The 26,827-nt window shown below is 32.7% G+C and overlaps 3 protein-coding genes, 1 long non-coding RNA gene and 1 pseudogene across 7 annotated transcripts; 3 read left to right on the forward strand and 2 right to left on the reverse strand.

The window, feature by feature from the left end:
• Window positions 1-2,888: 2,888 nt before the first annotated feature.
• Window positions 2,889-3,560, reverse strand: LOC141691421 (uncharacterized). The gene has a single exon (XM_074496162.1). The coding sequence runs from the start codon at window positions 3,558-3,560 to the stop codon at window positions 2,889-2,891; it is 672 nt and encodes a 223-aa protein (XP_074352263.1).
• A 2,384-nt stretch (window positions 3,561-5,944) lies between these two features.
• On the forward strand, window positions 5,945-8,052 carry LOC141692938 (uncharacterized). Its single transcript, XM_074497901.1, has one exon. The coding sequence runs from the start codon at window positions 6,452-6,454 to the stop codon at window positions 7,838-7,840; it is 1,389 nt and encodes a 462-aa protein (XP_074354002.1). The 5' UTR covers window positions 5,945-6,451; the 3' UTR covers window positions 7,841-8,052.
• A 948-nt stretch (window positions 8,053-9,000) lies between these two features.
• Window positions 9,001-10,346, forward strand: LOC141691422 (uncharacterized; annotated as a pseudogene).
• Window positions 10,347-11,219: 873 nt separating this feature from the next.
• On the reverse strand, window positions 11,220-15,339 carry LOC141692717 (guanylate kinase 3, chloroplastic). Of its 3 annotated transcripts, none has more exons than XR_012562882.1 (3): window positions 14,307-15,339; window positions 13,785-13,925; window positions 11,220-11,432 (listed from the first exon to the last, which is right to left on the reverse strand). XR_012562882.1 is itself a non-coding variant. In XM_074497643.1 (2 exons), the coding sequence occupies exon 1, from the start codon at window positions 15,244-15,246 to the stop codon at window positions 14,335-14,337; it is 912 nt and encodes a 303-aa protein (XP_074353744.1). In that variant the 5' UTR covers window positions 15,247-15,339; the 3' UTR covers window positions 13,542-13,925; window positions 14,307-14,334. The 3 variants fall into 3 exon arrangements, 1 of the variants encoding a protein (XP_074353744.1); XR_012562881.1 differs by lacking the exon at window positions 11,220-11,432 and adding an exon at window positions 11,543-12,114; XM_074497643.1 differs by lacking the exon at window positions 11,220-11,432 and having other exon boundaries at window positions 13,542-13,925.
• Window positions 15,340-18,057: 2,718 nt separating this feature from the next.
• On the forward strand, window positions 18,058-23,497 carry LOC141693117 (uncharacterized). 2 transcript variants are annotated; one of them, XR_012563019.1, is made up of 5 exons: window positions 18,058-18,660; window positions 19,001-19,095; window positions 19,175-19,285; window positions 19,671-19,748; window positions 23,147-23,497. It is a non-coding gene; the product is annotated as an uncharacterized LOC141693117 (long non-coding RNA). The 2 variants fall into 2 exon arrangements; XR_012563018.1 differs by lacking the exons at window positions 19,671-19,748; window positions 23,147-23,497 and adding an exon at window positions 19,749-20,839 and having other exon boundaries at window positions 18,062-18,660.
• Window positions 23,498-26,827: the final 3,330 nt, after the last annotated feature.

Raw genomic sequence — 26,827 nt, forward strand, 5'->3', positions numbered from 1 at the left:
AGATTGGTGGAGGAAAATTCCCGATGACAAGTGCTCGACTTGTATACCAAGACAATATTTTGTCCTTCCAAGATCTTTCATTTCAAACTCTGTCTTTAGGTATATGACAGCTTCATCAACCTCTGTAGCTGTTCCTACAAGGTTTAAATCATCCACATATACAACAATAATCACAAAACCAGATTGTGATTTTTTGATAAAAATACATGAAGAAATTTGGTTACTAATATACCCATTCTTTTGTAAATAACAACTAAGTCTGTTATACCACATACGACCATATTGTTTAAGTCCATACAATGATCGTTGAAGTTTAATGGAGTATTTATGACGAGATTTCTTGAAATCATCCATTTTTAACCCTTCTGGGATTTTCATAAAAATTTCACTATCAAGTGAACCATACAGGTATGCAGTAACGACGTCCATAAGACGTGTTTCCAATTTTTCTTTAGATGTCATACCTAATATAAAACGAAAAGTAATTTCATCCATCACTGGCGAGTATGTCTCTTGATAATCAATGCCAGGCCTTTGAGAAAACCCATGTGCTACAAGTCGAGCTTTATATCTGATAATTTCATTCTTTTCATTTCATTTTCTTATGAATACCCATTTATTTCCAACAGGGTTCACACTGATTGGTGTTTAGAAAACAGGTCCAAATACTTCTCTTTTACGCAATGAATTTAATTCTGTTTGGAATGCGTCTTTCCATTTTGGCCAGTCTTTTTCACACTTTGTGGTTCAGGATCAGAATTTATGTCTACATCCAATGTTGCGGAATACACAAATATGTCATCGATTATGGCTTTACTTCGATCCTATAATTTCATATCATGCACATAATTAATTGAAATTTCATGATTGTTTAATCCCGTATCTTCAGGGACTGGAATCTCTTCAGGAGATAATACCACTTTAGGGGTATTTGCTTCTTCTGGAGTATGTACCACTTCAGGGGCAATTTTCTTTATTTTTCTTTTTCGTGGTGCAACATCTTTTGCACCGACCAGTCTACCACGCTTCAGGCGTGGCTTTGATTCTGTAACCAATTCTTTTATATCTGATTTTTGAATTGGTATATCTATTCTAGCTGGAGTATTTACCGCAGGTATTTGAGATTTAGTTATATTTCTAGAATCGTTAAATGCGTCAGGCATTTGGTTTGCGATATTTTGCATATGAATAATTCTTTTAACTTCAAGTTCGCATTGACCGGTACGTGGATCTAGAAAATATAATCCTGATGCATTCCATGTTATGCCAGGATTAACCTTGTTTGAATGTTTATCTCCCCCCAAGGGAGGAAACATAGACTCGTCAAAATGACAATCTGCATATCTTGCGGTAAATAAGTCTCCGGTTAGAGGCTCCAGATATCTAATTATAGATGTGGAATCAAAACCAGCGTAGATACATATTCTTCTTTGAGCTCCCATCTTCGATCTTAGTGGTGGAGCAATCGGCACATATACAACACTTCCGAAAATTTTGAAGTGAGAAATATTAGGAACTTGACCAAGTACCAATTGTAGCGGAGAATGTTGGTTGTAGGAAGTTGGTATAATCCTAATAATATTAGCAGCATGAAGTATTGCGTGACCCCAAATAGATGTAGGTAATTTTGCTTTCAACAACAACGATCTTGCAATAAGTTGGAGTCTTTTGATAAAAGACTCGGCTAACCCATTTTGTGTATGTACATGAGAGACTGGGTGTTCAACTGAGATTACTACAGACATACAATAGTCGACAAAAGTTGCATATGTGAATTCGCCGGCATTATCTAAACGAATTGACTTAATGCAATGATCGGGGAATTGAGCTCGTAATTTGATTATTTGGGCAAGTAGTTTTGCAAAAGTATCATTACGAGTTGAGAGAAGATAAACATGAGACCATCTAGTTGAGGCATCGATTAATACCATGAAGTACTTAAATGGGCCAGATGATGGGTGTATAGGTCCACATATGTCCCCTTAGATCCTTTCTAAAAAATTGGGCTTTCAAGCTGAACTTTAGTAGGGGATGGTCGAGTTATCAATTTTCCTAAAGAACATGCTGAACATGGAAGGTCATTGTTAGAAAGAACTTTAAAATCTTTAAGAGGATGACCAGTAGAATTTTCTATAATACGACGCATCATAGAGACGCCAGGATGACCTAATCTTTTATGCCAAAGTGTAAAAGATTTTGGATCTATGAGTTTGGAAGCAATGACATTGTGTATCTCAATAGTTCTAATTTTCATCATATATAATCCTGAGGAAAGTGAGTGAAACTTTTCTAAGATTTTCTTGTTGCTAGGATTAACGGAAGTAATAAGAAGATATTCTCTATCAGGCTCAGAGGTAGTTTCGATGTGAAAATTGTTGAGTCGGATATCTTTAAAACTAAGAAAATTTCTAGTAGACTTACTAGAATATAATGCATTTGAAATGTGTATGTGGGTACCGTTAAGTAGGACGAAACTAGCTTTTCCAAAATCTTCGATTATATTAGATACGCCGAAAATCGTTCCGACTTGAGCTTTGGTTTTGGTTATTTGGGTAAAATACTTTCGGTGCTGTAGTATCATATGAGTTGTACCACAATCAGCAATGCATATATCTTCAGAATCCATTCTGTATATAATTAAGAAACATAATTTATTTGATAAGAACCTAACACACTACATAGTTCAAACAAAATAAAGCACACAATACACACTACTATAATAATTATATGAAACTAATCTTCAACCTCCCATATGGGAGTTTCGTTAGGTTCATTCGGACCATTAATGCTTATTCCTCCAGTTGTGATTCTCGGAAAATCATATATGTTATTGTTGGCGAATTTGTTTCTACCATTTTCTCTTTTGATTTTTGAGAAGATTGGTATAACTAAACAAGATGATCTGGGGTATGACAATTACGTGTCCAGTGCCCATTCATGCCGCACCTATAACAAATATTTTCAGTTTTTCCTCCTCGTGGTGCCTTTCTTTTACTCTGTGATTCAGATTGCCACTTCCGGTGACCAGAGTTGTTATATGGACGAAAATACCTGTGGTTCCGACCTCGTCCACGGTACCGCCCTTGGCCCCATCCACCTCTATACCCTTTTCCACGTACATTCTGCTGCAATGACATGTTATTTACTTCAGGTAATGGTGCAGATCCTGTTGGACGGGATTGATGATTCTTAATCACCAATTCATGATTCTGTTCAGCAACGAGGAGAGTTGATAGAAGATCCCCGAACTTAGTAAATTTGCGCTCCCTGTACATCTCTGCTAAGTTGATATTGTTGGGGTGAAAAGTTGATAGTGTTTTATCGATTTTTCTTTTTTCCGTAACTTTCTCACCACATATAATAAGCCTAGAACTTATTTTAAACAAAGCAGAGTTATATGCTCGGACACTCTTAAAATCCTGAAATCTTAAATTAGACCAATCATTTTCAGCTGCAGGTAGATAAACTAGTTTCTGGTGATCGAACCTATCCTTTAGATTTTCCCATAAAATAAAAGGATCCTCGACTTCTAAGTACTCAGATTTTAAATCTTCATGCATGTGGTGTCGGAAAAAAATTATGGAGGTAAAGTTTTCTTCAGCCGTGGATTTATTTTATGCCTTTATTATATCGCTTAATTTCTTTGAACCCAAGCGCAACTTTACATCTTGTACCCATGATAAATAATTATCGCCAGAAATGTCCAAGGCAACGAACGATAAGCTTGTAATATTTGTCAAACTAAATCTGAATTAACACGAAAATTATTAAATTTTAATTCATCAATGTAAATATTACATAAAATCCTACTTAATCGTGTGCGTTAATAAGTATGCAATAATCAATGTATATATCATTATTATCATTGATATTATAAACAGATCTATATATAAAATGACAAATGGATTTAAACCCGCCATACGGACGTCTGCGTATGCAGGTTATCTCCGACCAATAATAAATTAAAGTGGACAATCCTGCATAAGTTAGTTAGGGGCAAAAAGTTATTATCCGATAGTTATGCAATTTATAAATTAAGGTTCCCACTATACTTCGGTATTACTCAAAATTAAATGGTACCGTAAAATAATTTTAATAGGCGGTACTCCGGCCATATATATTTAAATTATAAGTAGAGGGTATAACCACGTCTACTCATATATATGCATATTTAAATTAAAATTATACTTTCTCAATTTCGGCAGGGTTTCGTGCTGATAACGTATTATAAAATACTGGTTATAGTAACAATAAAAGAGCTACTAAAAGAACTACTAAAAGAACTATTATATTTTTATCGGAGAGAGCTGAGGAGGAGAAATAGCAGAGAAGATGCTCGGGGTGTCTTTTGCTTCTTGCTGAATGCGGCTATTTATAGCTAAAGGAGGGAATACGTATATTAAATGAATTGCAAGTTTTCTACTCCTACATGTAGCTTTACTATTTAACCTTTGAATAAAAAAATCAATTCATAACTGATTTGTAATTTTATTTTCGGGATTTTTTCAAAAATATTCCATGTTTTAGGAATTTATTTTAAAAATATCTTATATATAAGATGAAATGCAATATTTATAATTTTATATGTAATTTTGAACAACTTTATGTGATATGAAATTTTTATTGTATCTTTTAAAATACGTTTAAAAATATGTATTTTTTTGATAAATTTTCTTTAGGTTAACTTGTTAGTTGCATACTTGCTAATAACTTTTATCATAATATTTAATAACTTTGATGATAACGGTTGATATCTCGTGTATATGTATAAGTTCATATTTTAAAAGTGATAAATATTATATTTTATTATTAAAAATATTTTGAAAACAGATTTGTAGTATTTATCGCTATCAATTAATATTAACGAACGGAGTTGGACAAGTGAAAAAATAATTATTTTAAGAGATTAAATAAATGATACTAATTCGATATTTGTTGTTTGGTACACTTAAATAAGAACATATTTTGAAAAATTATTGTTAGATAAAATTATTAAATTTGATTCGGCTTAATAAAGAAATATTGTATTACTTTTATTTTTCTTTTTGAGAAAAATTAAACTGTAGGTGATGCGATTTGCTCCTAGAGATGTCGAAAGAAGTCCGCTAAATAAATATTTCTTATGAAAAATAAATATATATTTTTTAAAGGTGATTAGACTGGAGTATTTTTGAAAGGGGTAATAAGTAATACTAACAATTAAGTTGTACAATTTTGACGGAGATTAAAAAGCACAAATTTAACTAGATTGTATGATCTAGAATCTAGATGAACTAAATATGCTGTTAATCTTGCAATCATCATACAAATTTTAAGGTTTTTATCAGTGATAACAGATACCTATCCCACCATTTAAAAATAACTAATACCGTTTTACAGTAACAAACAACTTGCTGTACTTTCAATTGCAACCATAAGTTTTTCATCTGAAAAATGACAAAAAGATGTAAATGTACATTTCAATATTTCATGTTAATGAACTAGTTCAGTAGATGAAGAACAACAAGTGTCCAGAAACCCAAAATCTGCTAGTCTTGTGTTGGTGCAGGCTAACAAGGTTGTTAGGTAGTTGCATGCCAAACTAAAGATATAGGTCTTGGCAACAAACTTGATGATAAGAGCTAAAAGTGACATATATGAAAGCTTGTGATATGAAAGGCTCAAGCAGGAGAAACCATTAGTGATGATGTTAACTAAATAACAATTGCATAAGCAAAATGAGTATATCAGATTATATATCTAAATAAGACGTCTAAAAATGTTTCCTTGATTTGGTGTAGTTTAAATAGTAGTGTACATGTTGGATTAGTTGCATCTTGAGACAATCTAAAGAAAGTAATTCGAACATGATGGCTGGAATATATACAATTCATACTTTTGCTTTCAGACAGACTTTTCTTTATACGCTACCAGCATTAGTTACATGATGGCTCAGAAGTCAGAGCCCTGGCAGCTGCAAAAGAAATCCAATATTGAGAAATCAAATTATTTCCGCAGTGCAAAAATTACTTCTCTGCAAAAACAACATTTTCACTGGTTTCAAAACAATGTACACGAACGATACAACGGAATGCATGAAATTTTAATGTACAGAACCTTTTTTCTGAAAGAACATAACATGGCCTATAATCATGAAAAACATAAAGCTAATCCATTGACATCATATGCAAGTTGTAATAAAGGCAATCCGGTGGCTATTTTACTTCTTGGCCTTCTCGTTTTGTCATTATATATTTGTTTATAATTGTAATCTGTTGTTCATAGTGCAGCTAGCGACCCTTCATCAACTATCACAATTCTCATATCATATTATTCTAAGACTTAAGCTAAAAAATTCATATTTTACTGAAGAAACTTTCAACCCTCCCACTATTTAACGACAATTCATTCCACCAAAAAGCATAGAAACCACCAAAAGACTTCTTCCCCAACAACACTCTCTGCATTTATCATGACCTCCGTTATAACTTTACTTGCTAAGCCCATGTTAGTACCAACTCGACACCTTCTACAGCCGCCATCAAAATCCATTGCCACCAGTTTCTTTTTCTTCGCCACTTGCATTCTCTTCTTCTCGTCCTCTTCGTCTTCTCTTCCTCCTTTTCATCCTTCCACAAATTTACTTAGTCGCCCCCTCAACAAACTACCTCATCCAGTTGTTATCTTGCTTTCTTGTGATGGCTTTCGATTTGGGTTCCAACACAAGACACCAACTCCAAATATCAAACGTTTGATTAGTAAAGGGACAGAAGCCGAAACAGGGCTAATTCCTGTTTTCCCAACATTGACATTTCCAAATCACTACTCAATTGTTACTGGCTTGTATCCAGCTTATCATGGAATTGTCGCTAATAACTTTATTGATCCAAGCACTGGTGACACTTTCAATCAGCAAAATTTTGACCCCAAATGGTGGCTTGGGGAGCCTTTGTGGGAAACTGTGATAAATCAAGGCCTCAATGCTGCAACCTTTATCTGGCCTGGCTCTGAGGTAAATACAAGTTCTTGGACTTGCCCATCAAAATTTTGTACGCCTTACAATAAATCTTCGCCATTTGAGGAGCGAGTTGATAAGATTTTGAGTTATTTTGATTTACCAACTAGTGATATTCCTTCGTTCATGGCATTGTATTTAGATGATCCGGATGCTCAGGGTCACAAGGTAGGACCTGATCACCCAGAAATTACTAAAGCAGTAGCTAACGTTGATCGGTTGGTAGGGAGAATGATTAGTGGTTTGGAGAAAAGAGGGATTTTTGAAGATGTTAATGTGATCATGGTCGGTGATCATGGAATGGTTGGTACCTGCTATCAAAGGCTAATCTTTTTGAAAGAATTGGCTCCATGGATTGACATTCCAGAGGATTGGATTGAGAGATACACTCCGTTACTTTCTATTCGCCCACCACCCAATGTCTCCCCAGCTGATGTTGTTGCCAAGATCAACCAAGGACTAAAATCTGGAAAAGTTGGCAATGGCGAGTATTTGAAAGTTTATCTTAAAAAAGACCTACCTAGTCGGCTGCATTACTCTGATAGTGATCGGATCACCCCCATTGTTGGATTAGCTGATGAAGGATTTAAAGTGGAGATGAACATATCAGAAGCTAAACAATGTGCAGGAGCACACGGGTATGACAATGCATTTTTCTCAATGAGGTCAATATTCATCGGCCATGGTCCTAGGTTTGCCAAGGGAGTGAAAGTGCCTTCTTTCGAGAACATTCAAATATACAATTTGATTACGTCGATCCTCAATATAAAGGGTGCTCGAAATAATGGTACCTCATCTTTTCCTAAGAAGGTTCTTTTACCTCAACACAAATACAGGAACTATTGAAGAACGGGAACTGTAAAATTCTTTACTGCTGGTTAACACTATCTTGTTCCCCCCCCCCCCCCCCCAAAAAAAAAAAATCTGTGGAGTTCAAACCTTAATATAGCTTCAAAATAATAACTGGAAATAAAAAAGATAATACATTTTAGTGACAACTTATGTATTACCTATCTGACTCCAGTAAACAGCTCCTCTGGTCCAAGCCAAAGGCCTTTCTGCCTTGTACAGAATCATATACCTAGCACTGAAAGGCGTAAATAATACATTCATCGTAAATTAGTAATCAAACGATAAGCAGTGCAAAAAATTCTTCGAACCTAAGGTTGTTCTTTAAGGTTTAACTGTAATCAATTATAGTATGCGAGAAACTTGATTATGAGCTTATAATTGAAATTACTCATGCACTTTACATTCACAAATTGAACCCTAAATATTATGTTAAAACTCAGCTCACTCCTAAATGAGCTGAATGAAGCAGACACAATGCTCAAGAGACAATTAACTCACTACGGGCCATATCTCTATTTTACGAAAACCTGCAGACAGATGAATACAGATTCTCGAGCATACGTTTTTAAAAAAATAAGAACAAAATAATATACTGGCCTGTGGGAAGAAGTATATGTGACTGCAAGACATTTGGTATTTGTACATCTTCAAAATTTTAGAGTGGATGTGAAGGGCATATTTGTATCAAAATTTTATTTTTCTGGTTTTTATCTGTTTTTCAAACTGCAGGTAGGAGCTAGCCAACCTTCATCTTATCTCAGTACTTAAAAAATTCCAAGAAAATCTCATATTTAAGTGAAGCGAATCTCTCTATGAAACAACAATTCACCACACCTCAGATCACATAACTCAGCAAAAATGTTTCATTGACAAAAAATTTAAACCACTGTCATGACTATTATATTATACGTGTTTCGTGTTTCGATAGCCATATTTCCTTGTGGCCTTGTAGTATATTATTGTTTTGATTGCTGTCTGTTCTTCGAACTGCAACTAGCTAATCTTCTTCTCATTTCAGTACATAAACAAAACCAAGAAAACTTGTATTTAATTGAAGATATATCTAAATTTTTCTCTATTTAAGAACTCACCACACAGAACCAATCAGAACACTTATTCATCATTGTTCATCAACAGCTCTCTCTGCGTTTATCATGGTTTCCTATTTAAATTCACTTGCCACCACTTTCTTCTTCTTTGCCACTTGCTTCATCCTCTCTGCATTCTCTTCCTCCGCTTCCTCGCAATCTTCATTTCAACCTTCCAGAACTCTACTTACTAGCCCACTTAACAAACTTCCTCACCCAGTTGTTATCTTGATCTCTTGCGATGGCTTCCGATTTGGGTACCAACACAAAACACCTACTCCAAATATTAAACGTTTGATTAGTCAAGGGACAGAAGCCGAAACAGGGCAAATTCCTGTTTTCCCAGCATTGAAATTTCCAAATCATAACTCGATTGTCACTGGCTTGTATCCAGCTTATCATGGAATAGTTAGCAATTCTTTTACTGATCCAAACACCGGTGATGCTTTCACTCCAAAAAAATTTGATCCCAAGTGGTGGCTCGGGGAGCCATTATGGGAGACTGCGGTGAATCAAGGCCACAATGCTGCTACCTATTCCTGGCCTGGTGCTGAAGTCAATAAAAGTTCTTGGACTTGCCCAAAACAATTTTGTTTACCTTATAATGATTCCATACCTTTTGAGGACCGAGTTGATACGATTCTGAGTTATTTTGATTTGCCAACTAGTGAGATTCCTGCCATAATGACATAATATCTGGAGGATCCTGATGCTCAGGGTCACGAGGTTGGGCCTGATCACCCTCGAATCACTGATGCTGTTTCAAGGATCGATAAGGTTCTGGGGCGAATGATTGCTGGTTTGGAGAAAAGAAGGGTGTTTGAAGATGTTCATGTGATTTTGGTTGGTGATGATGGAATGGTTGGTACATGTGATCAAAAGTTGATCTTTTTGAAAGAATTAGCTCCATGGATTGAAATTCCGGAGAGTTGGATTGAGAGATATACTCCATTACTTTCCATTCGCCCACCACCTAATGTCTCCCCGGCTGATGTTGTTGCAAAGATAAACCAAGGGACTGGAATCTGGAGACGTTGGCAATGGGAAGTATTTGAAAGTTTATCTTAAAGAGAACCTACCTAGACGGATGCATTACTCGGACAGTGATCGAATTACCCCCATAGTTGGGTTAGCTGATGAAGGATTTACAGTGGAGATGAACAAAACAGACACTAAAGAGTGTGCAGGAGCACACGGGTATGACAATGCATTTTTTTTCTATGAGGAGCATCTTTATAGGCCATGGTCCAAGATTTCCCAAGGGAGTGAAAGTGCCTTCTTTCGAGAATATACAGATATACAACTTGATCACATCAATCCTAAACTTATATGGTGCTCGTAATAATAGTACCTCGTCTTTTCCTAAGACTGTTCTTTTGCCTCGCCACAACAAAAATCTTCTAGTTTCATGAATTTCATAGCAGTGGCACTAACAGCTGGAGTTCTGCAGATAAATTTACTAGTACGCTTTATTGTGGTTGGTAATGTTTTTTTTTCTCCCTTGTAACTTGCTGAAGCTTGATATATGGTTTACTGTTACAATTAATGCCTGCAATTTCCGAGATATCATTTTGTTTCCTTAGTGGTATTCTGGTAGAGTTCAGTATCAGGTAAGTTAAGGTCTACTCAGATGCTGGTATAGTCACAGTGCAGAAGTATCTCGATTTGAAACAGATCATAAAATTCTCCGTCCAGCTACAAAGTGAATTTATTTAATTGATTTTCCTAAGTTGGCGGTTTAAAATTTTTATCAATAGTATCTGGAGTTTAAAGCACTAGCTAAGGATTGTTTGTGCTGATAAGCTGAAAATTAGCAAAATGGAACCTTAATAATAAAAGTTGATTTACCAGAAACTGAACTGTTTACTTCAAAATGCTTCTCTAGATTAGAGAATCACAAAAAGTATTATTAGCTCGTAATTCAGTCCTCTACAATGACCACTGAGTTTGTCTACCACTTTGTAACTTATAAACAGTAAACTGCAAAGTGGCGATTGAACCTTACTCGCTTTGCCACTTTAGTAGCCTAAATTTCAAATTTTTAATATAGTGCTGAAGTTAAGTTCAGCCACACTTCTGTAATTTCCTAGCTCATAAATAAAAGAATGTGCACAAGTTTAGCAACCCTAAAATTTTCCAATTAAGCTATCTGACAGTACCTCATTATGAATCATTAGAAACTTGCAATACATAAATATTAACTGAAGATTTTAGTTGTGACAATGGTAAAGAACCTTCTTAAGTAGTAATCATTTAAAACTAGAGGATAAATATGAAAGAAAAAACTCTAGTAGTAATCATCTGAAACTTGCAATACATTATGAATCTGAAATGTTAAGGCTTGCACCATATTCCATTCCCTCTAAATCTACGGGAGACCATTTTCATTCTAGTAATTACTTGGTTCCAATTTCCCAATGTATATCTTCTCACATTCGAAAATCTCCTTCGGGACTAGTTTTGCAAATGAAGTTGCAGTCTATTTGGATAACTTGCACCTGCAGATAATGTTAAAGAAAGTAACGAAGTTCAGGACGTTATTATACAATTCATTATGGGTCTCTCACTATGTAGCTTACACTTGCAACGATGCAGGCAAACACACAAATAATGCATAACATGTCCCATAAATATTAGTATCTGTTTCTCTAAGATACAGCTAGGAGCTACCTAACCTTCATCTCATCTCATCTCATCTCAGTACTTATAACATACCAGGGAAATCTTTCATTTAATTGAATTAAATCTCTCTATAACAATAATTCAACACACCAGGATCGCAGGACCTGGAAAATATAATGCCAGTAACATAAATCTAAACAATTTACATGAGTTACTATATCTTCGGGCCTCTGAGAACTGTCATCTGACCTAATCGTTGTAGTGCCAAGAAAATCTAATAATTTAATATAGTTTTATCTAAGCCTCTCTCAAATTTAAGAACAATTCCCCCGCCTCAAATCTCAGAACCTTGAAAAATACTTGGTTCATCAGCAACTCTCAGTGTTGTATTGCCATGGTTTCCTATATATAAGATGGAGTCCGCCCGCCATTACTTTCAATTCTCCCGCCATCTGATGTCTCCCTGGCTTATGTTGTTGCAAAGATGAACGAGGGATTGAAATCTATAGATAATGGGAAGTATTTATAGTTTATCTCAAAGAGAACCGACCTTGCAGTCTGCATTACACAGAGAGTGATCAGAGCATCCCCATAGTTGGATTAGCATATGAGGGATTTAAAGTGGAGATGAACAAACCAGAAGCTAAACATTGTGCAGGATCACTTAAGCAGGGACGAGTATATCAGAAAATTGATCATGTGCAGGAGCACACGGGTATGACAACACATTTTTATCTATGAGGAGCATATTTACTGGCCATGGTCCTAGGTTTCCTACGGGTGTGAAAGTTCCTTTCAAAAATATTCAGATGTACAATTTAGTTACATCGATCCTATATATAAATGGTTCTCCTAATGACGGTGACTCAAATTTTCCCCAGACTGTTCTTTTGCCTCTTCCCAACATAAAAATCTACGGTTTCGTGATTTTCATAGCAGTGGAAGTTACAACTGGAGTTTGAGATTACTAAGGTATAGATGCTGAACTGCTAGATATTTCCTGTGCTTCACTACATTTATAATGTTTTTATTTTCCTTGTAACTTGTTGAAGCTAGATGAATCACCATACCTATATGATGAACTGTTCAGTATTGACCGCAATTTCTTATAACTCATTTTGTTCACATAGTGGTATTCTGATAAAGTTCAGAGTTTAGTATCAGGTAAGTTGTAGGTGCCTTAGATTATTCTACAATCTGACCTAATTGTTGCACTAATTTGCTGGACGAAGGAAGATCTTATTGTTAATATTTCTAAATGGAAGATCTAAATGTTGTCATTGCCTCAGTAAGATTGGTAATTGTTTAGAAATACGAAGAGATTCTTGGAATCATAATTTAAAGTCACATAGTAGAAGTATCTTGACTGAAGCAGTTCTTAAAATTCTCGTCCAGCTACCAAGTGACTTGATTTTACTGATTTTCCCAAGTTTATGCTATATTATTGGTGCAGTAACCGGATAGATTCAATATGTGGTCATTTATACGTTAACCATTAATCACTACTTAATCATGTTCATATACACTATATATTCAGAAGGCACAATCATCTACAGTATTTATTTTTCACAACATTTTACTTGTTATTTTTACTAAGCTTGACAGAATATAGATGCCAAAACCTGCAAGGAATTGTGGCACATGTATAGCACCATTAGTGGAAAACCTTGTCAATAAACGTAAGAAGAAAAAGCCAAAAAGGCACCAGAAGATGATCATACTGGTTCCATTAATAAAAGAGAGAGCTGGAGATGACTAACAACTAATTCTCTCTTCTAAGTTCGCACCTTGTGTAGAAAATAAGAACAGATCATAATTTTTTATAACATTTCTTTATTTTTATTAGATAATTTAATTTTCTTTTGTAGGTGCTAACTTACCTACAATATGAGTATTGACTAGCCAACTATTTTAGCAAAGCCCTTCATATCATAAAGTTTTGTACTACACATTTAGCACAAAAAAAAGTCTAGTACTACGCTGTGTAAGGAAAACAAATTTCATGTGTAAGCAAAACAAATTTCATTACAAAAACCAATGAAATAAATGGTTTTATTGAAGGAAATAAAACATGTTTTTAGCTTTCTGATTAAGCTCCAAGTGTGTTGCATGTGTGATACATCCTCCATATACTGTAATGTTATATATTAGAGCTTGATGGGTAATGCTGAGGAGCTTTTCTATCAATTTTCTAAGATAGTGATACATATAATATGACTTGAACATACCACGAGAACTAAGAAGACTTCGATGAGGAATGACCCAGGAGGCAGAACAGCCTTCAACTTATCAACACTTCACTAAGGAATGACCCAAAACAGCCTTCAACTTGTCCAGAGTTTTCTCGCTGAAGGGCAAATTTTACGAGCCTACATGACAAAATTACACATAGAAAGTTTATTAAGTATCAGCACAAAACCATCTGAACTTTTAAAAACTGAAAGAATTGTCAATCTTTATAAACAAGAACTGTAAACACTCAAGTTAGATAACTGAGGGACTTGGTATATGGCCTTGGTAAATTAAAATTAATAAAATTGGTTAATTCTATTTTGTATTGATGCACATACTAGTCTAAGGGGGTATATTCATTTCAGATTTTAAAGGATTGTTAATAATCTATGGATTTTAAAAGATTTTCGTTGATTTTATTCTTCGTGGATTTTAATGGAGTTGATCCAAAATCTTGTAGAGTCTTGCAGATTTTTATGGAGCTTTTTAGAAAAATAATTTTAAGGAAATACACTTACCCTGATCAACTCTAAACACCGGTGGCACCTAAATGACGACCCTCCTCTGCTGCACTTTAGCTTTCTCAGCATCAATAATCGACTCCACCATCTTCACCGAATTCTCCAACTGCCCTTCCGCATTAACCACAACATAATCAAATCTCTTAACATGCTTCACCTCCTCACGAGCCGTAGCAATCCGCACAAGCAACGACTCCTTTGTCTCAGTCTTCCTATCAATCAACCTCTGCACCAAAGCAGATTCACTCTCCGCCACAAGAAACACAAACACACCCGAATTCCCAAGAATCTTCCTCAACGTCTCCGCCCCTTGAATATCCACCCTCAACACAATATCACACCCTTGTGCCATAAAATCCCTAATCTGCTGTTTCGGTATACCCTTATAATCACCATACACTAACGCATACTCCAAAAACTCACCTCTCTCGATCATCGACAAAAACCTCTCTTTACTCACAAAAAAATAATCTTTCCCCTCAACTTCACCCGGCCTCATTTCTCGACTAGTAGCCGTAACAACAAAATGTACATTCTTTCTAACTTCTCGCAATCTATTAATCACTGCATCCTTACCAACACCACTAGGACCACTAATCACGATAATCAAAGGACTAGGATATGGGACAAATGGTTTCGAACTAAATGTACTACCTAATGAAGATTCGAGTGCACGGTACAACTCAACCTTATCAGCCTTACCAACATCAGGAATCGAAACAACAACCTTTCTTGAGGAATCACTCATACTACAATTCGACGAAAAAGACTTGCGGGTCAGTGATTTTAAGACATGGGGTCTAAAATTGAAGCTTCTACAGGCCAAAAAATGTGAATTTACATCAAGAAAAGCAAAAGGGGTTGTAGATTGGGTGTGTAGAACAAATGGGTGTGTGTTGGAACGGAGAATTGAGCTGCAGATTTTTCGAATTAACATCGAATGTGATTTAGGGTTTTGTGTGTGTGTTGAGCAAGTTGTGTTTTAGGGTTTTTGACGATGCCCAATTTTGAACCGGGTCGCATTTCATTCGGCATAGTTTAACTGCATTTCCTTTTGAAATTAATTTTTTTTATTTATAATTGTGTGTTGGAATTTTGGTAATTTTTAAGTTTATAAATTAATTTTAGAGAGTTGTATAATATTTCCCAAATTAATAGGTTATTTTACAGATGTATCTCATTTTATTTAATAATTATAAATATGTCCTAATATCAAATTTTAACTCTTATATAACTCATATATATATATATCATTAATTTATATATACAATATTTTTCTATTTAAATTGACTAAAATGTCCCCAATATTATACATACGAAATAATAAATTAGAAATTAATTTTAACTCCGAATAAAGATAAAAGGTAGCTCCCTTTTACATGTTTATACCTCAATTTGAGTTTCTAAATTATTAAAATTAATATTTTTAACTTTTAAGTGATCTTAATTTGGTGATTGGTATGCTTAATTAGCACTTTGTTTATATGATCTTAGTTTGTCACTGGCTATTGACAAGCTGTACTTCTTTTCATAAAGATTTTCTCAACAATTCGTCATCTATTTTTGAATAACAAAAAACTACGCTTACATCTTTTTCCCAGCTATATATCTTTAGTTCACCTCATCTCCGACTATCTAATTTTATCTCAAACTGTTCCGATATTAGGTTTTTGCAAGATACAACTAGATGCAAATATTTTTATGCTACAAACAGTATCACACAAGTCTAAGTTAAAAAATAACATGATTGTAAATAATAAATGAATCCATTCCTGGTAAGATATATTTTGAGATAACAAAAATCATACATTTGACATGTAAAAATCTTAATTTGCTATACATGCCTATTGAGTAGAGTACATGTCATGTCAGGCAGAAGTAAGAATATATTATAACTTTTACTAATTAAATAATTAATTAATTATTCCAGATAGTCTAGTTTCACAAAGAGTAAAGTAGAAATATTTGAATATGATATTTGATAAGTTAAATTTAAAGATTATATTTGTCATACAAAAATATTAAATAATAAAATTAATCATAATTAATATTAAATTATTTAAAAATTTGAAAATAACACATATTTATAAATAAAATTATAAATAGGACACATATATAATTGAATATTTAAAATGGGACATATTCCCATTCATCTTAAATATGTCTGAACAAATAATGCTAGTGAGAAGCTCCGAACTTTGACTTCAATGTTTTCTTTCAATTCAGTGATAATTTTTATTACGGTGAACAGAACAATTTCTAAATAAATTTTTGTAATTATCCAAAGAATCTCCTATCCATTTCAGGTTTTAAAGAATTGTTAATAATCTACGGATTTTAAAAGATTTTCGTTGATTTCAATTCTTCGTGAATTTTGATCGAGTTGATCCAAAATCTTGTAGAGTCTTGCAGATTTTGTAGAGTTTTTTAGAAATCCATCAAAATCTCATGTATTTTGAAGAGATTTCAAGATATTAAAATGTACTAGCAAATCCATCAAAATCCACAACTTTTTTAAGTAAAAGAAAATCCATGGACTTTTGAATACCATTAGATTTTGATGGATTTTTTAAAATCCAAATTGAATACCACCAAATTTTGATTGACTTTTTAAAATCTAAATTAAATACACTCAGATTTTAAAAGACTTTTTTCAATCCTTATTGAATACTTTCAAATTTTAAAGGATTATTTAAAATCCAAATTAAATACCCCATAATTTCTAAAATTTATAAAAAAATTTCAAAATCCCAATTGAATACACCCCTTTAGTCATCTCATTAGCGACCTTATTTATTTGATTTCGAACAAAATTGACATTTAGATATGACAAGTGTTGAAGCATGAGAAGATACCCTTCTATCACCTCTTCCACCTCCAACTGATTTTCATGACCTCTCTACTATAAATTGCTTGAACTACACAAGAGATGAGTCAGTCTCGATAATCACTTTTATTTCGTCGCAACTTAAGCCATGATAAAGCCTCACGCATTCCTATGAATTCTGCTTCAAACACTGGGCACTTACTAGTTAAACACATGATTTGCCCTATAATGAACTCTCCCGTATTATCCTTCAATCTCATTTTAATCGAGGAAGAATGCGCTTTGGGAACACTAAAACATCTACATTCAGTTTGACCAGAGGTAAGACCAACCCCGGAATTTAAGAGATTCTATTCAAACTTATTTTACAAGGCCTTAAAATATACTCCCTTCGTCCCAACCAATTCTTTATGTTTGGTTTAAGTATGAAAGTTAAAAAATATGTACTCTCTCCGTCCCAGTCAATTTTTTATATTTGGTTTGAGAATAGAGGTTATGAAATATGTATAAAGTAGTGTAAAAGAAAAAAAAAAGTGGATGAAGTGACGGGACCCATTGATTTTTAATGTATAAAAGGCAGACAGTGGAGTAAAAATAGTGTGAAAATGAAGGAAAAGTGAGAAAGTGGTGGAACCCATTAACTATTTTTGGTAAATTTTGAAATATAAAGAATTGGACAGGACATCTCACAATGGTTGAGACACATGGAGTATAAAATAATAAAAAAGATAAAGAAAAGTGGGTGAAGTGGTGAGACTCATTGATTTTTAATGTATAAAAGGAAAATAGTGGAATAAAAGTATTGTGAAAATGAAAGAAAAGTGAGAAAGTGGTGGGATCTATTTATGGTAAGTTTTGAAATGTAAAGAATTGGATAAGATATCCATTTTGAATTACTTGAGTGTCGCAAACCCTAAACACAAATATTCGTGGCAGATTGTTGGGAGGTTTTCATTTATAGTCCTTAACACAGACAGTTTTGACATCTTCTTGTCTCTTCCCCCTCACTTAATATTTTAAAACTGCCCTCCATTATTACCCCAAGTGAAATATATGGCCCTTCCCACACTTTTCGATTCCTCGAGAACAAAATTTCTTGTATTAGAGTACAAATCTTAATCACAATCTCTATTTATATATTTATATATTTATATATTTATATAAAGGAGGATCACAGTTTGACGTAACACTCCTCGTGGCTGCTATTCTCTTGTCCTAATTTGTCTTTTTTTCATTCATTGTATTTCTTCGCTTCATAATTATTTATTATTTATGCTCAATCAGCTCAAAGAGAAAACCAAAGGTTCAGGGCGGAGAGGAAAGGTCTGGTCGATTAGTTCATAACTGATGAGAAATTGAAAGGTCTTATTTTGTAATTTACTCATATTGCTCATATACCGACCCATGCGATGGAGTTTGCATCTCGTAGAGAGCTGCTTGGACGTATTCACTCTCTAATGGAAGATTAAGTGAACAATTTGTGAAGATCCGAACCGCAACATCCTTTCTGTTGGTCTCAAAAAGGTATAAATATTCAGTTTGATTAGCAGTGTATGATTTTTTTGTTTCACTTCTGTAGAGTATATTCACCAACACTCAAATAATTTTTGTGTCTGTTTTTTGTTTCAGTTTTTCCCTAGAAGTTTTATGTTCTTTTATTGTGTAAGCTCGCTATTATTAGTAGTGCTTGGTGTTTGTTTTCGGTTTATTTTGCAGTGCATAAAATAGATTAATTATTTCCATCTCTGTGGTGATATGCTGATTGTTGTCAGACGACTTGATATGTTGCAACTTAGGCCGCTTACTTTGGCATAGTAAACAGTATTTCTAAAGATTGTTTGAAATTCTAATTGTGTTTATCTAGGTGGATTTGCAGCAGTAAAGTACTTGTATTTTGTTTTAGAATCAAATATGAATATGCATTCAACTCAGATGTTTGATAAAAGTCCACAACGAAAGGTAATTTCTTGTGTTTCAGTTACATTACTCTTAAAAAAGAATTCACATTTTGTAATTTGTAATGCTAAACAATTTGTAGCCTTCGGTTTGAGGCACAAATCAGAATGAGAGTATCGAATTGCCGCTCCTGGAGACTTCACAAATCAGAATGAGATTACTGAATTGCCGCTCCTGAACACTTTACGATCAGGTACTGGAGACTTTACAATCGGGTACTTTTTCATTATTTCGCTCATATCATGCCCATCAGTATATAATTACATTTTTGTGCTTAATGTAAATGTTTTTATAATTTTACGTGAAACTTTTTTGCATCAATTAATTCATTTTGTGAAATATGAATTTTAGCTGAAATACAAAACAATGTCCTTATTATAAGGGTTCATCTCACAATAATCCACAATATGAATGAGTACGTCATGAATCATAGTTGATAAAACTTGTATATTTAGGACATTGTATATGTTCCCTTATGTTCTCATATAAATAGGCCTAAATCAAAAAAAAATCCATATATTTTCATCTAATTTATTCACACTTTACAACTTTATTAACAAGGACTACTCAAATATCAGTTTTCTAAACATTGTTGAGCTTGGCCGTTGCAGCCATGATCCGCAAATTAACACTAACAACAGTGTACGCTTCTGCAGGTTTGGGCACCCACACGAATATGCTTTTATGGTCTATGCAACTATGTACAATATTAGCATGCATTTCTTTTACATAATTAGGCAAGTAATAACATTTTATAATCCAGCTTCCTTCTAACAAATTTTTCTCATTTCACCCAATTTTTTTCAATTTTGGGCTTTCTCAATTTCGGCTGTTTTCTATGAATATATTAGCTTTAGTCTTCCTTTCTTTTGATATCAATCAGTTTACACCATTCCATCTGCCAAAACTGATCAAGCGCAAGAGGTATATTATATGTATGTATGTAACTTATTGTGCATATTAGATGCTATAAGATCACCACTATAGTATCCCACTTCCCTGTGATATATAGTTAGCATTATCATAAATGAATCGTGGGTTGCACCATGTATTTGTGCAACTCAAGGTCTACTGAACTGTAACAACCCGCCTTTACAAACTATTAATTCTAAATCGAAAACTAATACAAAATACAACCAAGATTTATTATATATATATGAGGCATAAAACTAACACATGCATAAGCATGCTTTGATCGAAAACTTTCATATTTTTCTATATCTTTTCTACACAAGTTTATACTTTTATACTTCTCAATATGTTTATTTTCGGGTTAAATCTCAAAGTGGTCACTAAACTGAAAGCCATATATCAAAAAATTCACTCAAGTTATCGGGAACTCGTATGCACCATTCTAGTAATGAGTAATGACACTGCCGTTAGTGGTGTTCGTTGACCTAACATTAAACGTTATGACTTTAACGGAACTCACAGCTGGAAAGAGGTGGCTACACCTATAACACTAAGTGGATTCTTAGCCTCTGTAATACAATTTTAACTTTTCAAACATGTAAGTATATTTTTTATTATTTGTAAAAAACATCACTAATTAATTTGATTCAACATCTACCTAACCACTAATTTGATTCAAATTAGTTTTATACTTTTGGATAAAAAAAGTATTTCTATTCTTTATAGATTTCATTTATCTTTAATGCCATAAAAATGAAAAGATAGATTATTATTGTGGTTGTTTTTTAAAATTGTCAATATTAAAATATTTGATGCGAAAAAATATAGTTCATTAAATTATTTAGTCAACATTATCATTTGAATTTTTTTCATAAATTAAATGCAAAATGGCAGTGATTTAAAATTAATAGTAAATGTAAATTTTATTTTAATTTAAATTTTTTATAAATTAAAAAGAAATTCAAAGATTTTGTATTAAAAAAAATTGATCTAAAGTTAAAAATAAAGGATCTTCTTATCTTGTAAGCATTTTGTTGTATAATAATTTTTATCCATTTATATTTTACGCTTATTTTTTAAAAATTATGACCAATCCATAAATCACAATATAATTTTAAAAATTTTCAAGAAAAATATTTTTTTTTGCATAAGATTCAAAAGAATGAGTGTGATTTAAATTAATTTTCTAAAAGTATATTCTTTTTATCAATATTCTGTTTTAATTTTTTTAAAATTACTAAAAGAAAAATTGTGATCTTAAAGAAAGAATGTTGAGTGGGTTTTAAAAGATTAAAAGTGTCTTGTTTAGCTGGACTGATGGCAACCTTCCACGTGTCACGAGTCTTTCCGGCTGGTATACATGTTAAGGTCAACATATTTTCCGTTAGGTCAACAAATACCACTAACGGCAGTATCATTATGCATTATTAAAGTAGTGCATACGAGTCCCCGATAACTTGAGTAAGTTTTCTGATATGTGTCCTTGAGTTTAGTGACTACTTTGAGATTTAACCCGTTTATTTTCTATAATAAGGAATTTGAGTACACTCATGGGTGATGCACTAGAACTCGGTGGAGTGTTTGTTGGAGTCGAATATATTTTCGATGCAGTCTTAATCGTAGGGTATTTCATGATTTATTTTGTTAAATTTATCAACCTGGAAATCAAGCAAATGAGTTTTTGTCGGTGTTTTAATGTAAAAACTGACAAGAGCTGGGAAAGAATTGAAATATAGCACCCATCGTGTTGTACTATGAAGCTATTTTTTTTGTTTTATTAACAACATATGGTCATTTTTGCTGCAACTGCGAGTAAATTTATAAAGAAGGTTCCTACGCATCTGACCAGGAAATCTCTCAGGTAACTATCTATTTTCCAGGAATCTCTAATCAATTTAAAATTGATTGTTGAAAGCAAATTTCATGTATTAGCTCTATTGTCTCTCTTTAGAACGAGATGTGTGAAATCCAGGCAAAATTTGATTCAGTTCAAAACTTTAGGTTGCTCAAAGTTTGAGTCAGCATATGAAAATTTCGATTTTTACTTCATAAGGTTATGACCTCTAGAAACTTTATAGTATAGAGGTCAAACTTAGTACAAGTAGTACAACCCAGAAACGGGTCGTGGCTATATTTTCTTTCTTTGAATTGATTTAATTACTTACACAGGTTCTTGTGGCTTGATATTTTATTTTAACATAGAAACGTTAAACAACATGTGTATCTATATGTAAAAAGGGAGTTACGGAAGGCTGACATGAGATCTTAGACTTCTCCTAAAATTGTATCTGAATCCTTTTAGGCATCTTTAATTTTAACATTTCAAGTTCATATAATTTCTAGATAATCTATATTTAACAATAATGCAATGAAATATATTTTTAACTAAAAGTGGTGATTAGCAGATCTATTAGTCCAATGAGCGATTTTTTTTTAAATGCTATTATTCATTTTGTGGTTCTTTAGGCTTCTTAGTAACTTCAAGAGTAGAGGCTATTTATAGGTTACGAGGTCGGGCTTATGGTGTAAAAATAAAACTTATGGTTAGTGCTTTACTATGTATACTAAGGTTTACGAAAATAATCTATATTATGTCAAGTTTCTATTCCATTTGAATTTTCCGATTCTAAGCATTTTAATATAATTATTTACTGAAAAGTGGAATCTTTTAACTTGAGCATATAACGATGCCAAGAAGGAGTTGAAGTTGCAGACTGTAATGCTATGGCTAAAAAGATGGTTAGAAGATAAATTGAATATAAAATTATAATACAGAAGGTCTCATTCTGCAGAGGATGTATTTTTCGACCAAGACATTGAAAATTTAGAGTTCAAGAAAAAAATGGTTAGGAATACAAGCCCACTAAATTTTTAATCTTATATACAGAGAAATACAAGATACCCAACTTGCATGATCACATCCCAGACGACGCCACAACTATAACTTATATGGTCGTCAACAAGCGTAACATTTCATTTAGCAATCTACCAGATATTTTTTCATATATATATATATATATATATATATATATATATTGGTAATTCTTCGTGCATATGTGAGGTATGTATTTTTAGACGGGTCTCTTTAATTTGCCTATTATTATATTTAAAAATTATTCTAATTCACAATTTTGAACTTTAGTGTGGTTGCGTTGTATTGCTAAGGTAGTCAAAAGCTAACTCAGAATCCATAAAATCGGCTGGCAGATCAACGATGTGTCACGGTGCACATAGGAGCTCTGATACATCCGTAACTTCTTCTTTCAATTCATAATGACAGGTGAAGTTTCATCACTATTATATGTTAAGGAGATGTTGGAGAAAAAATGGAAGCAGAGGACTTCAAGAACCGGCAAGAATATGTTAAGAAAAACATAACTTTTTGAAAGATATAATATATTAGATAGGAGTGGACATAGTTATTATGATTTATCAATATGCATCCATACATTTATAGTGCTAAAAATAATTGTCAAGCTATTATTGACTCTTACTTACTGTCAATAAGTTTTTTCACTTGCCAGTTGGTTTTAAGGATGTCAAATAATTACTAAGTACTGCAAACCTATATAGGCTATATGCAGTTTTGCAAAAAATGAAATTACTTGAACCATCCTCTCCTGAGATTAGAATGTAGGTGAATTGATATGCACATGAAAGTCTTTATCCAATTTTGTCAAGCTTGTTGGTGATTCAAAAATAATCAAATGTGATATGCAAACTAAACATGACTAAAATGTAAAAGAGTTTGACATTGGTTTACAAGGGTATACCAAGTTTGGTAAGAAAAGTGTCTTGCACAGTTATACACGAAAATTTGAAATAGCTAAATTTTTATTTTGTACATTTTCTATTGTGAGATACATTATATTTTAAAAATATATTGGAAAGGTGGAAGCATGTTTGTTTGTAAAATATGTAAGAGATTCAGTAAAATATTACTATTTTAATTATTTTAAATATTTTATTAAAATAAATTTTGTAATGAAAATAAGCGAGTTTTTTGGACCGCGTGAAGCGCGGTTGTACTACCTAGTTGAAGCATAGTTTATGGTACACTCTTTCTGTTTTTCTATTTGTCATTTTGACTTTTGTATATATTTCAATATTTTTTGACCGGCTAATTAGAACTATCATTTATAAAATTTTCTTTTTTAAATAAAAATAGACAACTTATATTTTAAGTCACAAAAAGAAAATTTTTAAAATTATATTTCTAACTAACCGATCAAAACATATTGAAATGTGTGTAAAAGTGAAAACGACAAATAAAAAAAAAGGAGTATTGTAACAACTAATTTAAGAGACAGTCCACCTCCCTTATATTAAATGCTAGATTTGTATAATGTCAATAACGCATGAAGTATATATTTCACATCTTAGAGCAAAATCAATACTGTGCTAAATATACGTGCAAAAGTCAAAACGACAAAAAAAAACCGAGGGATCTCATATTAAATGCAAGATTTGTAAAATGTCAATAACGCATGAAGCATGTATTTCACATCTTAGAGCAAAATTTATAGTGTGCAAAATTAATAGTGTGCTAAATATTAGATTTTTTTTTTACTTTTTATTCTATATTATAATTATATCACACGATATAGCACATCATTGAACATGTTCTTATACTAATAAATAATTAGCAACGACAGCCCTATCAAGCATTATGAACATGTAGAGTGTTACGATGAAAGTGTCAAGAAAAAATTCCATTTTGTAAGATATTATAAATTTTCCTACTTTACTTCATCCTTTTTTTGTATTATATCAGCTGAACCAAATAATGATAATGGTAGAATCGATACCGATTTACTTTGTAAATACCATCAAAAAATAAGTCTAGATCACTCTATCATAAATAGATAAACATTTAATTTATTAAATTTTAGATATTTCATATCTACTAATTTATGCACCCACTTGACAATAGAAGTGATAAAACCTTATTTAATTTAACAAGTATGAATCTGAAACATTTTTCTCGATTTTCGGTGCCCAAGTAAATTTGCAAGTCCTTATATGTAAACTAGTATGTAGCCCGTGCTTCGCACCGAGGCACCGAGGTTTTATTTTAATATTTTTTAATTTATTTATGTAAAATAATTTTTTTTAGTTCTAACAATTGTTGTGAAATGAATTAAAAAACTCTTCAAATGATAGTGAAGTAAACAAAAATTAGACATTAGATGACATTAAAATTGCAAAGGTGACATCACTTTTTATTCCAGCTACTTTTAGAAGATAAATTATTGAACTCATTAAATATTAAATAAAAGTAAATGAAACAAATTTTAAACAATAGATCTCATTAAAAAATTGAAAAACTTATGCTCAAATATAAATTTGGGTTTTATGTTCTTGAAAAAGGAATGGGTTTAATATTTCAGACAATAAGATTAAAATGCTACAACTTAGGTGAGTTATAGAAAACTTCTTTTTACACAATATTTTTTGTACTATTTTTCTTTTATGTAATTATGTCGCCTAAGAGGATATGGAGAACAGGTGGTCAAGTGACACATGATAGAGTAACATAAACCTGGTCATGACAGAATGTAGGACTAAGAAGATACACATCAAACTTTTCCAAAGACTGGCATTGACTTTTATTAGTCGTCATCGTAAAACATACTTGCAACGACATATGTCTCCTCTTAAATATGAAAGACCACTTAGAGTTGCTTTCATTTGATGTTATGGTAAACCTCAGAATAATATGCGTAGTTTAGATATTTTAAATGCTGAATATGCTAACTTTTATAAGTGATATGATTAAACTGTTGTAATATAGAAGGATCTAGTCATTGTCCCATACATCAATTTAATTGATAATTAATTATCTCACATTCAATAAATTCAATGGTTTGCACGATTTAATGGTTTCTTCGAATTTAGCTCCAATAAATTCAGATTCATCAATTGCGTTGTGTGCAAGTAAAAACTTTCGATGTAGATCATGGATAACTTCATAGTCTAAATCTATATAGTATTTCGAGGATCGATATGAAATGATTTGCATCATACCTTTTTAAAAATATACCAAAAATAAAAAAAAATTAGAATCGTTGTTGATAAGTTGTTAATAGTATATCTAATGATAAATATGAATGTAAATGCATGTTTCTTACTGTTGTAAGTTGTGATTTTGCAGCCGATAATAATTATTATATGAGCATGACTTTGTAGACAATCTACATCAGCACATAATTTATCTGCAAGTTTGTCCCACGTCGTGACCCTAACTCGCAAGCTAAAAATTCAAAAATTAATCAAAAATCATAAGTGAAAAAATGTGTCGATGTTGAAAAATTATATTTAATCTTACATTTACATGCCGTCAATAATGTCAAACATGAAGATATTCTTTATTCCATTGTGGGTGTGGAGCGAAGATATTGTAGCTGGACCCTCAAAAAATGCCAATAACATCTGGTTTGGAGAAAGATGAGATGTCCAATTATAATAATATAAAATAGAACTTAGATAATTTATTTACTAAAAAAATACCTGTAGGAATCCTCGATTCACCGACTCGTGTGTGTAAACATCCAAGAGAGACCAATTCAAACTTGTGATGGGGAATCATCTCATCCTCTTTTGTTATCTGCTCCATCTTTGTATATTTTTGGAAAAATATACATTGTTTATTACTAACTGAGGAATGGTTGAGCCTAAATTCTGCAATAGTAAAATTGGAAACCGAGTAAAAATGTCCTTCTGTAGGTTCCGCATCTTGACCGTTACAAAATTTTGAACCAACATAAGCATGAATATGAATTTTCTGCATGTGAAAGACACTATTAATTAGATTGTTATACGA

Source organism: Apium graveolens, chromosome 10 (assembly GCF_009905375.1).
Source record: "Apium graveolens cultivar Ventura chromosome 10, ASM990537v1, whole genome shotgun sequence".
Lineage (NCBI taxonomy): Eukaryota > Viridiplantae > Streptophyta > Magnoliopsida > Apiales > Apiaceae > Apium > Apium graveolens.

Coding starts and splice junctions, on each gene's coding strand:
- LOC141692717 (XM_074497643.1), bottom strand. CDS start 15,246: ATGTTAATTCGAAAAATCTGCAGCTCAATTCTCCGTTCCAACACACAC.
- LOC141692938 (XM_074497901.1), top strand. CDS start 6,452: ATGACCTCCGTTATAACTTTACTTGCTAAGCCCATGTTAGTACCAACT.
- LOC141691421 (XM_074496162.1), bottom strand. CDS start 3,560: ATGCATGAAGATTTAAAATCTGAGTACTTAGAAGTCGAGGATCCTTTT.